The 12,695-nt window shown below is 39.5% G+C and overlaps 1 protein-coding gene across 1 annotated transcript in view; it reads right to left on the bottom strand.

Annotated features, from left to right (window-relative positions):
- Positions 1–12,695, bottom strand: part of BFSP1 (beaded filament structural protein 1) — a 34,833-nt gene that overhangs the window by 5,009 nt on the left and 17,129 nt on the right. Inside the window, exons 5-6 of the mRNA XM_034432415.3 lie at positions 11,358–11,465; positions 1,711–1,931 (exon numbers count right to left, since the gene is read on the bottom strand). Coding sequence (XP_034288306.2) covers positions 1,711–1,931; positions 11,358–11,465 — 329 coding nt within the window. The remainder of the gene's footprint in view (positions 1–1,710; positions 1,932–11,357; positions 11,466–12,695) is intronic.

The raw sequence follows: 12,695 nt of genomic DNA, 5'->3' as shown, positions 1-12,695 counted from the left end.
TCAGATCATTTTAATAGCATCAGATCATTTAATAGCAATTATTTAATTCCTTTTAAACTGTTTTAAATTTTATATGTGTTTGTTTTTTATTTTTGGCTGTGCACCGCCCTGAGTCTTTCGGGAGAAGGGCGGTATAAAAATTAATTAAATAAATAAATAAATAAATAAATAAATAAAAACAAACAAACAAACAAACAAACAAATCTACCGTATTTTTTGGAGTATAAAACGCGCCTGAGTATAAGACGCACCTACCTTTTTTGGTGAGGAAAAAAAGAAAAAGAAATCTCCCTCGGCCTCTGCCTTTGAGTAATTTTGCCTTGTTGCAGCATACAGCAAACAGCCTGCTTTACTTTCAGTTTCATTTCACCATAGCTTGATTAGCACAAGGAAAAAAAAATCTGCTCCAGCAATTTACCTCTTTGCAGCAAGCAGCAGAGCCCTGCACAAAACAGCTGAGAGCAAATCAGCTGAGACTCGGGAAACTGATCCAATCAACTTGTGCTAATTAGGCTGTGCTAAAGCTGAAATGAGCTGTTTTTTCTTGCTGTTTGCTTGCAAGGAGGTAACTGCTGCGAGGCAGAGGCCAAAGGGTGGGGGCCAGTGGGTGGGCGGGGCTACATTCGGTGTATAAGACACACCTAAACTTTCACCCCCTTTTAGGGGGGAAAAAGGTGCGTCTTATACTCCAAAAAATACGGTAATCAGAGTACCCTTCATGCTGGTTTTAACTCTTGTTGATTAGCATATTGTCTTAACAGAGCACTCTGTGGGCGCATTCTATTTTTAAAGCAATACTGTTTGGATCTACATACTGTATGCTTGCAATTGTTGTTCTGTGGTCACATATGAATAAATACAGGACAATATGTTTGCAAGCAGGCAATTATAATTTATGAACATAATATTGTCACTGTAGTTAAGACAGGAGGAGTTCTCTCTCTCTTCAATCACTTTGATTTAAAAGAGGGGAAAGTGCTAGAAACCACAACTATGGTTGAGATAATTACCAAGAGAAGTGTTATTAATGCAGATTTTTTCTAGATCTTTTAAAATTTTGTTGTGAATGACTAGCTCTATCTATGCACATCTCTGCAACTACTGCAGATTTATTTATTTTTATCTTTTTAAAAAAGATATATGATTATTGACAGTTGCACAAAACATTCTGCTTGACATCAAAAGAATTGAAACAGAAAGTAACCATAAATTAATTGCCTTGAATATCAGGTCTCCTTACCCAATTAAAAACAAAATTTGAGGGGGGGGGAACCCTGGTTTTCTATTCTTACAAGGAAGAGTTGAAAATCAACAATGGGAGTTGGTAGTATCTCAGCAACAAAAGGAAGTCATGTAGATGCCTGGGGGAAAAAAGCTTAGCACATTGATGTAGAAATGCTATTAATGGTTGACTCAGAGTTCATGGCATGTGCTTCTACAGTGAGTAACATATTTCATACCAATTAATATTTCATTTAGGATGTTACACAATACTAGAGAATAATGTTTTGGACTGAGAAATTTAGACACCCTGCCATACCAGCAAAAGTAGATATACCTGGAAAGCTGTTGTGAATAATCCTATTATTTAAAATATTGAACAATACGGTCAAGGCCTGATTGTTAAGTATTGAAATGATTTCTTAGGTACAACTTAATGAAACCCTAAGCCAGTTTGCTTTTTGCTTCTTGTTTCAAGAATTTCCATACCTGCTATCTTCATTTTCAATTACACGTTTGTAACGCTCCAATTCACTCTCTAGGGACTGTTTATAAATGGACAGCTGGCGACACTGGTTAGTGTATTTCTCCAAGGTCCTTTCAGCATCTTCTATGCCCTTTCTCAGACTGTCAATCTGGTCATTATATAGATGGATCTCATCATTGTAGCTCTGCTGTGTGTCCTTAATCACCTGATCCAGCATTGCTGTCTGTTTTTAAAAAGGAAGATGTGAGAGATTTCCTAAGGCTGGTCTGCTATCGGGAAACAGCACAATTTACTAGCAGCAAAGATGCAGGATACTACCCTATTTCAATGACATGAAACAAATTATTGTGTTTCAAGTATCACTTGGCATTAAAAAATACACACACACAAAACAACCAATATTAGCACACCATAACAATGAGTAGCAAGCAAGTTGAGAAATCATATTTAGATAGCACAATGCCCAAGGTGTAATTTCTTAAAAGTGTTCATCTGTTTTAATATAAATAATGTTAACAAAAACCTGCACATGTGCATCAGTTAAAGTTCTAAATTCATACCCAGTATGTACGATTAGTGTAGTACTATAGTACTAATGTTTCTAACATGTAGAAAAGTGATGGGTTCAATATAACCCTGAATCTGTTTCTGTGATTTTGGGATGGCAGCAGGCCATCCAAAAATGGTAGCTTGATTTTTTTTTTCTCCACTTTTCAGTCAAAGGACTACTGTCATAAGATTAGGATTAGGATCAGGATCAGGATCAGGATCAAGATCAAGATCAAGATCAAGATCAAGATTAAATTATTATTTTTATACCGTAGATTTAGCACACTCATTTTACTGTACTCCCTCTCAGGCCCCAGTGAATTGTTGATAACTTTATAAAGTCAACCTCCTCCCATTCCACTGACATAGTTCCTAAATGCCATATCCTTACAGGGAAAAGAAATGATGCAACTCTTGGAGTTCTATGCATGTGTAGTAACATGAACCTTGCTTACTAAAGAAAAAATTTTTTTGGAGGAATTAAATTTGCTAAAAAATAAATTGATAGAAGAGGATATAGAATTGGTAAAAAAGAATATGAGATATTTAAATAGGAATTTTTTTGAATTTAGCAATAAAAACTCTAAGTTATTGGCAAGGATGGCGAAAAATAAAAGAGAGAAGAGAGAAATTGGAGCTTTGATAGATGATAAGGGTATAAGATGCTATAAAAAATTAGAAAAATGCGAAGTGGTCAGGAATTTTTTCAAAATTTATATTCGAAAAAATTAATTGATTGGAAAAAACTGAGAAGTTATTTAGAAAAACATGTTGTGAAAATTGACCAAACATATAAAGACTTGATGGAAGAAGATATAACACAAGACGAGATTAATGGAATAATACAAAAAATAAAATTAGGGAAAGCTCCAGGTGAAGATGGATTACCTGCTGAGTTTTATAAAGAATTTAAGGAAATAATAACACCAAAATTGCAAAAATTATTTAATGGAATTTTACATGGTGGAGAAGTTCTGTTGTCATGGAACAGAACGGTGATATCTATAATCCCTAAACCAGATAAAGACTTAGAAAGGATTGAGTCCTATCGGCCCATCTCCTTAATTAATCAAGATGCAAAGATATTTACCGCCATTATAAGTAATAGATTAAGTAGATTTATAGATAGATATATAAGTTATAATCAAGTAGGCTTTGTGAAGGGTAGATACATGAGCGACATTGTCAGAAGAGTATTAAATATTATAGATGTTGCTGAATATAATGCTGACAAAATAGGTATAGTATCATTAGATATTTTTAAAGCTTTTGACTCTGTACAATGGGAAACTATTAAAACAATCGTTGAGGTACTAGGTTTTGGTAATAAGTTTATACATGTTATTTCAAAATTGTATCAAAAAAGTAGTGCAAGAGTGAAGGTGAACGGAAGGTTGACAGAAGAGATAAGATTGGAAGCGGGTACGAGACAAGGATGTCCCCTGTCTCCAACATTATTTTTATTAGTTATGGAAATTTTGACTAAAATGATAGAAAAAGATGAAGAATTGGAAGGGTATAAGGGATATAAGATAAATCTGTATGTGGATGATACTTTGATTATTTTAAAAGATATAGAGAAAGATTTGAAAAAGATACATAAGCATTTGAAAGAATTTGAGGAAATGACAGGTTTGAAAGTAAATTGGTCAAAATCTGAATTATTAATGAATAATAATGGTAAGGAGTGGGAGAATATGCAAGAACAACTTGGGATAAGGATTAAAAATACATTGAAATATTTGGGCATAACACTTTCACTCAAAGTTAAAGAAATGAAAAAACTAAATTATGATGTGGTGATAAATGAAATCGAGAAAAAGATAGATAAATATAAAATGATAAAGTTGTCTTGGTTTGGTAGAATTGCAATGTGTAAGATGATGTTGTTGCCAAAGTTTAATTTTTTATTTGAGATATTACCGGTAAATTTGACAGAGAAAGATATTGAAGGATATCAGAAGAAATTGGATAAATTTTGTAATGGTGGGAAAAGACCTAGATTAGTGAAGAAAATAGGGTATCAAAATCAAAATGAAGGTAGATTAGGAATCCCTAAACTACTCAATTATTATTGGGTTTATGCTATTCGGACTGTGGTAAAAATATTTAAAGGTGAAGATAGTCATTGGAGAGATTTAGAATTAAAAGACATTAAGAGATTTGGCTCAACATGGTTTTTAGATAAAGCAAAATCAAAATGTGTAATTAATAGCTATTGGTTAAAGGGACTGTGTAAAATTTAGAATAAATTTGTTAAAATTTTAATTCCAGATATAATTTTCTTAGGGAAGACAATTGAAAATTGGCCGATTAAAACTAATATAAATCGTGATAGGGTAATGGAAGATGAAAATATACAAATTATAATAGATTGGTTAAAAACTTCAGAAAATGAAAGGAGGAAAAAAGAAATTATTGAAAAATTGGGTTTAGGCTGGTTTGAAAAAATGCAGATAGAAAAATGGACTAAGAAAGTAAGGGACAATTGTTCGATAAGTAGAAGTAAAACTGAATTTGAACATTTAGTATTCCAAATTATGAAAGATGAAATTAGGCTAAAGGGACTCGTTAGTAAGATATATAAGATTATAAATTTTGATGGAAAACCACAAAGGGTGATGAGGATGAATTGGGAAAAAGAACTTAATATTAAAATATCAGATTTAGATTGGAATGTGAATTGGAGGAGTAGAATTATGAAGACTTTATCTGTAAGGATTAAAGAGCATAATTATAAGGTTGTTTGGAAATGATTTGACTCCATTAAGATTGTCATTGATGGATAACAAAATTAGTAAACAATATTGGAGATGTGATATGGAATTAGGGATTTATGAACATATGTAGTACAAATGTGATAAAGTTAAAAAGTTTTGGCAACAATTGGAGAAAGTGATATTTGAAATGATGGGGAAAGCAATAATATTGAGACCAGAAACTATATTATTGTTGATAATTAAGGAAATAGAACCAACAAAATACGAGAAAGAATTGATTAGAATTATGATTATAATGGGTAGAATTATAATAGCCAGATATTGGAAATTAGATGTGAATTTTAGAATAGAAGAATGGTATTGTGAAATGTGGAAATTAGCTTTAAATGATAAAATGACATGTGATATTAAAATTAGAAATGGTGACTATAAAGAAGATATTTTCTGGAAAATTTGGAAACCATTCGTGGATTATGCGCTGGGAAAATTAGATGCTTCGGTACCTGTACCCTGAGAACATGGATTTTGGCGATCATGAGGATATATCCAAAGAACCAAATCTTCCTTTCTTATGTATAGCACAGGGTGAAGTATTGTATACCGTATTTTCCGGCGTATAAGACGACTTTTTAACACATGAAAATCTTCTCAAAAGTCGGGGGTCGTCTTATACGCCGGGTGTCGTTCTCCTGTAACCAGGCAGACCAGCCCGAAAGACTCTGACGAGCCTTAAATGGCTCTGGCGATCTAAGCTCTGACGATCCCAGCTTTGCCTGCTAATCAGGCAATTCAGCTGGGACCGCCAGAGCCACGGAGAAGGGAAAAACTTTTCCCCCTCCGGCTTGCTTACCTTAGCTCAGTGGTTGGGGGTCAAACAACCCTTTCACAGGGGTTTTGCAGGTGGTGCAATACAGAAAAACGAGCGCAGCCCTCGCCATCCGGAATGAATGGTGCTGTTGTGGCGGTGGGGGAGGGGGCGGCAGAAGCGGGAAGAAGCGGCGTTTGCGATGGCTGGAAGCTGTGGGAGTGAAGCACTACTTTCATTTGTACGGCAACAGCATTCCGCCTTGGTATATTTGTGTCAGGAGTGGCGCAAGGCAGCCCTCCTCTTCTGTTGCCTGGGACTCAGAGTGGAAAATGGTGACTGGTCCGGAGAGCAGCTGGATTTTGCTCTCTAATCCAGATGCCAAATCGGCCCCCTGCAAACTCTCGTCTCTCGAGGAGCGCTCCCTGAAGCGGGGCTGGAAACTTTGGTTGGACTGCTTGAGAGAGGAGAGCTTGCAGGGGGGCGATCTGATGTCTGCAATGGAGAGCGGCATCCGGCTTTTTCTCTCCGCTGTAAGAGCGCTGTAAGAGTGGCAGCCCTCACCTCCTAATGCTTGGGACTCGGAGTGGAAAATGGTGACTGGTCCGGAGAGCAGCTGGATTTTGCTCTCTAATCCAGATGCCAAATCGGCCCTCTGCAAACTCTCGTCTCTCGAGGAGCGCTCCCTGAAGCGGGGCTGGAAACTTTGGTTGGACTGCTTGAGAGAGGAGAGCTTGCAGGGGGGGCGATCTGATGTCTGCAATGGAGAGCGGCATCCGGCTTTTTCTCTCCGCTTTAAGAGCGCTGTAAGAGTGGCAGCCCTCATCTCCTAATGCTTGGGACTCAGAGTGGTAAATGGCTCCTGATCCGGAGAGCAGCTGGATTTTGCTCTCTAATCCAGATGCCAAATCAGCCCCCTGCAAACTCTCGTCTCTCGAGGAGCGCTCCCTGAAGCGGGGCTGGAAACTTTGGTTGGACTGCTTGAGAGAGGAAAGCTTGCAGGGGGGGCGATCTGATGTCTGCAATGGAGAGCGGCATCCGGCTTTTTCTCTCCGCTTTAAGAGCGCTGTAAGAGTGGCAGCCCTCATCTCCTAATGCTTGGGACTCAGAGTGGTAAATGGCTCCTGATCCGGAGAGCAGCTGGATTTTGCTCTCTAATCCAGATGCCAAATCGGCCCCCTGCAAACTCTCGTCTCTCGAGGAGCGCTCCCTGAAGCGGGGCTGGAAACTTTGGTTGGACTGCTTGAGAGAGGAAAGCTTGCAGGGGGGGCGATCTGATGTCTGCAATGGAGAGCGGCATCCGGCTTTTTCTCTCCGCTTTAAGAGCGCTGTAAGAGTGGCAGCCCTCATCTCCTAATGCTTGGGACTGCAAAATCCAGCTGCTTCCCGGACCAGTCACTATTTACCGCTCCGAGTCCCAAGCATTAGGAGATGAGGGCTGCCACTCTTACAGCGCTCTTACAGCGGAGAGAAAAAGCCGGATGCCGCTCTCCATTGCAGACACCAAATCGCCCCCCTGCAAGCTCTCCTCTCTCAAGCAGTCCAACCAAAGTTTCCAGCCCCGCTTCAGGGAGCGCTCCTCGAGAGACGAGAGTTTGCAGAGGGCCGATTTGGCATCCGGATTAGAGAGCAAAATCCAGCTGCTCTCCGGATCAGACGCTATTTACCGCTCTGAGTCCCAAGCAGCAGGAAACAAAGGCTGCCTTGCGCCGCAAATATAGCAAGGCAGAATCCTGATGCTGCACTTTCAGCAGACAGATGAGGGCTGCCTTGGCCATCGGCTGGCGCAAATATACCAAGGCGAATGCTCATGCCGCACAAGTTCAAGTAGTGCTTCGCTCCCACACTTCTTCCGGCCCTCAGTCTCTCAGGGAGATGCTTGACTTCCTCTCAGCCCCAAGACACTGGCTGGCCCATGAGATGAGAGAGAGAGAGAATGAGAGAGAAAGAGAGAGAATCAGAATGAGACAGAGAGAGAAAGAGACAAAGAATGAAAGGGAGAATGAGAGAGAGAGAATCAGAGTGAGACAGAGAGAGAAAGAGAGAGAAAGACAGAATGAAAGAGAATGAGAGAAAGAGACAGAGAGAATCAGAGAGAGTGAGAGAGACAGAATGAGAGACAGAGAAAGAGACAGAATCAAAGAGAATCAAAGAATCAGAGAGAGAATGAGAGAGAGAGAATCAGAGTGAGACAGAGAGAGAAAGAGAGAAAAAGACAGAATGAAAGAGAATGAGAGAAAGAGACAGAGAGAATCAGAGAGAGAGAGAGAGAGAGAATGAGAGACAGAGAAAGAGACAGAGAATCAAAGAGAATCAAAGAATCAGAGAGAGAATGAGAGAGAGAGAGAGAAAATGAGAAAGGGGGGAGAAAGAGAATGAGGGGGGAGAGAGAAAGAGTGGGGGAAAGAAAGAATGAGAGAGGGGGAGAGAGAAAGAGAATGAGAGAGGGGGAGAGAGAAAGAGAGAATGAGAAAAAGTGGGAGAGAAAGAAAGAGAGGGAGAGAGAGAGCGCGAAAATGAGAGAGAGAGAAAGAGAGAATGAGAGAGAAAGAGTGGGAGACAGAGAGAGAGAGACAGACAGGAGGGAGAGTGCCTGAAGGACCCCATCCCGTACTGGGAGTCCAGGTGCTTCAGCAAGCGGTGCACTGGATTCGTATTAGTGGTCCGCAAAATTTAAAATTATGAAGTTGGTGGTCCCTGAGGTCCAAAAGGTTGGGGACCCCTGGCCTAAGACCATCGGAAAACACATATTTTTGATGGTTTTAGGAATAACTTTATTGTTGGGGATCACCACAACATGAGGAACTGTATTAAAGGGTCGCGGCATTAGGAAGGTTGAGAACCACTGCCTTAGCTGCTTGCCTTGCTTCGCTTGCCTGAATCCATTCCATCAGCAAGCAACTCCCTGCCTGCAATCAAGCAGGCAGGGAGTTGTGGACTTCAACTCCCAGAATTCCTCAGCCAGCAAAACAAAGCTGGCTGAGGAATTCTGGGAGTTGAAGTCTACAAGTCTTAAAGTTGCCAAGGTTGGAGACCCCTGTTCTATTGGGTAAGTTTTTTTCCCCTTTGGGATCTTTAAAAAAAAATAGTTAATTGGGGTTTTTTTTAGTTGTTCTTTTTTAGACCTAGCCATTTAAAGTTTAGGAAGTTTTAAATTTAGCTTTCATATAAAAATAAAAATAAAATAAAATAAAATAATATTTGTGCAGCTTTGTGAGATTTAGTGTGTTTCTGTAGTGTTTCACTCTAACTACACAAACACACAAAATCTCACAAAGCTGTATGTGGAATTTTGTGTGTGTAAAGTGTGAAAGTTGGGTTTTTGGGCTTTTTGTGGCTGTGTGAGGTTCCTGCTTGTTGCAGGGGCCATTTTGGGTCTAGCACAGCTGCTTTTACATTGTGGATGAGCCAGTTGTGTTGTGTTGTGTTGTGTGTGTGTAAAGTGTGAAAGTTGTTTTTTGTGGCTTTTTGTGGCTGTGTGAGGTTCCTGCTTGTTTCAGGGGCCATTTTGGGTCTAGCACAGCTGCTTTTACATTGTGGGTGAGCCAGTTGATGTTTTTTTAATTTTTATTTGGTGTGCGTTGGAAGAGGGGTAGTCTTATACGGCGAGTATAGCCCAAACCCTATATTTTAACAGGAAAATTTGGGGGTCGTCTTATACGCCCAGTCGTCTTATACGCCGGAAAATACGGTATGTTGTTTGTTTGTAATGTTAATTTAATAATATAATAAAAAAAAAATTTTTTTTTAAAAAGTAACATGAACCTGGAATTTTACACAGGCACTACAAGAACTTTAAGTGCCAAAACAAACAGTGCCCTTTTACATTGTGTTCTCAAGAAAAACTGAAGCCCATTCCTTAATGCATCTCCCATTAAAAACTTAAAACAAATTAAATTAAATTTTGAGATTCTCTGAGAGTTCTCCTGAAGAACCAAAACACTGAATTTGAATAAAACTATCCTTTCTCTTTCTCCATACCCCCAAAATATCATGTATTTATTTATTTATTTTACAAGTATTACACTTGAACAAGGGAGGAAAAAGACATGTTTTTACATTTTGCTGCAGGCAGTGGAAACAATTTGTCAGAAAAGTTTCCAGTGGGATACATATTGACCACCAGGTGGTGCTCAGTCACCTTAAAAACAGATTTGCCTGATAGGAAAATTGTATTATCACTTCATCTTTGCTCTTGGAATACAATTGAAAGAAATCAAATCAACTCATGTATCAATAACAATCTTTGACCAACTTTTACAGTAAAAAACAAAACCAGCATTGGAAAGATTTATTATTCAGATAATTCTGAAAACTCAAGAGTATATTCTGTAAGATCTTAATTAATTTTACTCAAAATGTATCTTCACAGATCCTGGGAACACTTTACAGGTTAAATATTCTACTGCAATGACCCCTCATAGCTTATGATCTCTCTGGTGTTTTTAGCTGATGGAGCAAGTAATGATTCTAAGATATCCACAGAGTCCTAAAAATGAAACAGGCATGCATGCCAATAAAAGCATGTAACATTAGAAAAAGGCACTGATTTTTGTAACAAAGTGTGAGTCTTCCTAGTGAGCAAGAGGGCCAAAGTGACACTAATTTGAAAAAAATCAGGATGCCATCTTTTTGCATAAAATGATTGTCTATAGAAGTAGACTTGCAAGGGCGTCAAACTGGCAGCCCGCGGGCCGGATGCGTCATGCGCAGGCCACGCCCACCCCAATTCCACAAAGGCAAACAATGTCGTGATACGTCACAATAGTCATGTGGCGTGATCAAGTTTGACACCCGTGAGGTAGAGGAGCATGAAAGAATGCTAAAAGAGGGGAATGGTGAAAATGGGAGAAAACAAAAGGCTTAATCAAGGGATGATGCAACGCTACCTTCTTCAGGGCAGGTGACATTACACTCTCAGAGAAGCACTGCTTATCTCCAGGTCCAATTGTTCACATGCGTCAAGCCCACAGGAATCAAAACTCAGACTTCACAGAACTCTATTCCCCTTCCTCAATTTCTCAAGGTCAAAAGAATCCCGGATTACACCAGTGTGTGCCACCTGGTTCACCCTGCTATCTGACTTGAGTGGATCCTAGCAACTTTATTTTCCAAGAAAGTGGTAAATCCCATCTAGCATGACTAAAGGAGCTTTGTCCTGTCCTATTCTTAAAAGGACCCAGGTCAGAAGTGGGTGTCAAAACTCGCCACTGCGGGTTCGCTCGCGGATGCGCATACACTCCAGTGCATACGTGATGCATCTGCACAGGTGCAGAAGCGTCTGGGTGGGTGGGCAGAGCCTCCTACCGCGGCCGCTACCAGTTCGCACAAACCAGGGCGAACCAGTAGCAACCCACCACTGACCCAGGTTACTCTGAACAGGACCATTAGTGGGAATCTCTGGATGTGATGAGCACAGAGAAAAATAGTTGAGACCTACACTATTTCTCAAATAACCTCCTGCTTGTGAAACAATCATAATCCAATCTAGTGATCTAATTTTTTAATCTTTTTTAAATCACAATGCTTGTAAAACACTTATTCTAGAAAAAGTAACTTTAAAAAAAAACAATACCTCTGTCTGAAGCTTAAGTTTCTGGGCTTGGAGCTGGGAAAAAATGCCCTTGTATTCATCTAACTGCTTCTGAAGTATTGGTATCCTTCTCTCGGTTATCAGCTTTTCCTGCAAACAAAACAGAAGGAGGAAATATGAGTGGAATTGGATTGGTATCAAAAATTTGACTATAGATTGGAATGAAAATGATTGGGGAAAAAATCCAATTTTCCTCTTCACCTGATGTAGAAATGTGATATACATCCTAATTGTTCAGACATCCTACAAAATTGGATGTTATGGTGAAGTGGTGAATAGTAAAACCTACTGAGGGAACCCTGTGTACAAACGAGAAATATTTATAGCTTTCAGATGTGTTGAGCATCCATTATCCTCTCTTTCCTTGGTTTAAATAAATCTATGTATTTATGCTCACACCTGAGCGTATATATTTCTCTAACCTATCATCTATATGCAACTATATGTTCTTCTAGGCTAACGTGTACACATTTTCACAGACCACGGCATTAGAACATCAGCATGTATAACAACTACATTTGTCTTATGGCAAATGTAAAGAACCCCTGATGAATTACTCATATTTAGCTGCAACTAAAAAAAAAAAAAAAAAGGTAAGGTATCTTCAGCTGACCAAGCAGAAAGTGCAATATTCTTGCCTCAAAGTGCAGCTGGAAAAAGGACACCTCCCATTTCCTTGCAGTGCTTAGCAGTTGATCATTATGGAATACTGCCCTAAGCAGTCAATATCAAGACAATCAGAGGACAATTGGTGCAGGGTTCAACAAATATCAACTAATTATAGTTGTATCAATGCAATAGGCTTGTATGAGATACTTTGCCTTGGTGAGGTATTTTGTGCTATGAAGGCAACAATATTTGTCTGATCAAGATGCAGCAGTTACAAAAACCAGTTTCTCTGGGTTTCTTCTCTTGCTTCAATGTCCTCCTCCAACTCTTCCAGGAACTGCAGTTATTGGAAGTGCCAAAGAGGACACTGAAACAAGGTGAAGAAAAGTAATATGGCATCTTTGCATCACTCTTTGAAAGCAGAGAGTGGGAATTCCAGAATCCAATCTGAGTTTGTCACTGGGACCAAAGGCTCGTTCTTCTAAGCTTTCGGACTTGTGCTGGAGTCCATCTTCAAGGAACTTCTCGGGCTCCTGGGTACCTGGTAAACTGGTGGTAAATTAGCACTCCTGACCAGGGGTGGGTTCTAAATTTTTTTACTACCAGTTCTGTGGACGTGGCTTATTTTGTGGGCGTGGTTTGGAGGTCATGTGACTGGGTGGGCGTGGCTAGCTGGTCATGTGACCAGGTGGCCATGGCTATGTGTATAGG

This window comes from Pantherophis guttatus, chromosome 1, assembly GCF_059756535.1.
Source record: "Pantherophis guttatus breed Tessera chromosome 1, ASM5975653v1, whole genome shotgun sequence".
Taxonomy (NCBI): domain Eukaryota; kingdom Metazoa; phylum Chordata; class Lepidosauria; order Squamata; family Colubridae; genus Pantherophis; species Pantherophis guttatus.
The sequence above is the reverse complement of the archived record's forward strand: the minus strand, read 5'-3'. Positions and strand labels throughout refer to the sequence as shown.